This window comes from Penaeus monodon, chromosome 15 (genome assembly GCF_015228065.2).
Source record: "Penaeus monodon isolate SGIC_2016 chromosome 15, NSTDA_Pmon_1, whole genome shotgun sequence".
In the NCBI taxonomy this organism is placed as follows: domain Eukaryota; kingdom Metazoa; phylum Arthropoda; class Malacostraca; order Decapoda; family Penaeidae; genus Penaeus; species Penaeus monodon.
This window is the reverse complement of record NC_051400.1, coordinates 23,765,814-23,766,727: the sequence shown is the minus strand read 5'-3', so window position 1 is coordinate 23,766,727 and position 914 is coordinate 23,765,814. Positions and strand designations below refer to the sequence as shown.

General features: G+C 34.4%; 1 protein-coding gene across 3 annotated transcripts in view; it reads right to left on the bottom strand.

Annotated features, from left to right (window-relative positions):
• The window catches only part of LOC119581822 (transcription initiation factor TFIID subunit 2-like), a gene marked incomplete at its 3' end in the record, with an annotated part of 14,016 nt that overhangs the window by 6,386 nt on the left and 6,716 nt on the right, over positions 1 to 914 (bottom strand). For all 3 annotated transcript variants that reach the window (XM_037929955.1, XM_037929956.1, XM_037929957.1), the window contains 2 exon segments: positions 130 to 231; positions 426 to 680. In XM_037929955.1, coding sequence (XP_037785883.1) covers positions 130 to 231; positions 426 to 680 — 357 coding nt within the window.

Here is a 914-nt window from a genome sequence, read left to right as displayed (position 1 = left end):
TATCATTATTATTTTCAAACCTAAATACTTCTATAAGACAGTTTATAGTATCTATATATGGAGATATACTTTTTACATTTATTACTAATAAAACAATCATACAAATAAATTCCAAGTTAGCTATACTACCTTTGTAAATGTTGCTGTTGACAAGAGCATGTTTGCCCAACCAGCAGGGTGTCCTTTATTGCCAACAGCAATCAGTGCAAGGGACAGATGTTTGTTGAATACCTGTGGAGCAGAATTTAGAAACAAACATCATAGAAACTGGAGATGAAAGCAAATGCAAACAATAGAACGATGATGCATCCATACCTCAAAGCTTCAAACAAGAGAGCATATTCCCCTATGTTCTTTTACACAATTGTGACAAATAATTTTCCCTGTGTATAATTTAAGAAATACAATACCTTTGTAAATCTCACCTGCATCATTAATTCCTGACCAATGCGGAACTCCAGCATCCGGATAATCAAATGCGCTTTCTTGTAATATACATCAATGTAATGAGGGGAAGAGGCATGAGGATTTTTGACTGAGAAGTAAAAGGTGTCCTTGTTGGCACTGCTGCTTTGGGAAAGAGGAACGTTTGGACCATTCTGCGGCTCATTGGGAGAGGAACTTGGGTCTAACACTATTCCTCCAAACCTTTCTTCATAGTCAATAATATCTCTCAATTCCTGGAAAAAAGTCATTTATTCTTAAGAGAGTATTCAAACTGAGACACAAATCAGAAGTAGAGACTTAGGGAGAATATAATTAGGAAGTAATTTAAACATTTTTTAAAGTAGCTACATTCATTATTCATCAATTATCTTTCCATGAAATTTGACTACTGTTGTGTAGATTGAGCAAGTACAGTATCTTTGGAAATTTTGTGTTCAATAACAAATTTAGGTGCATAATAGCATAGG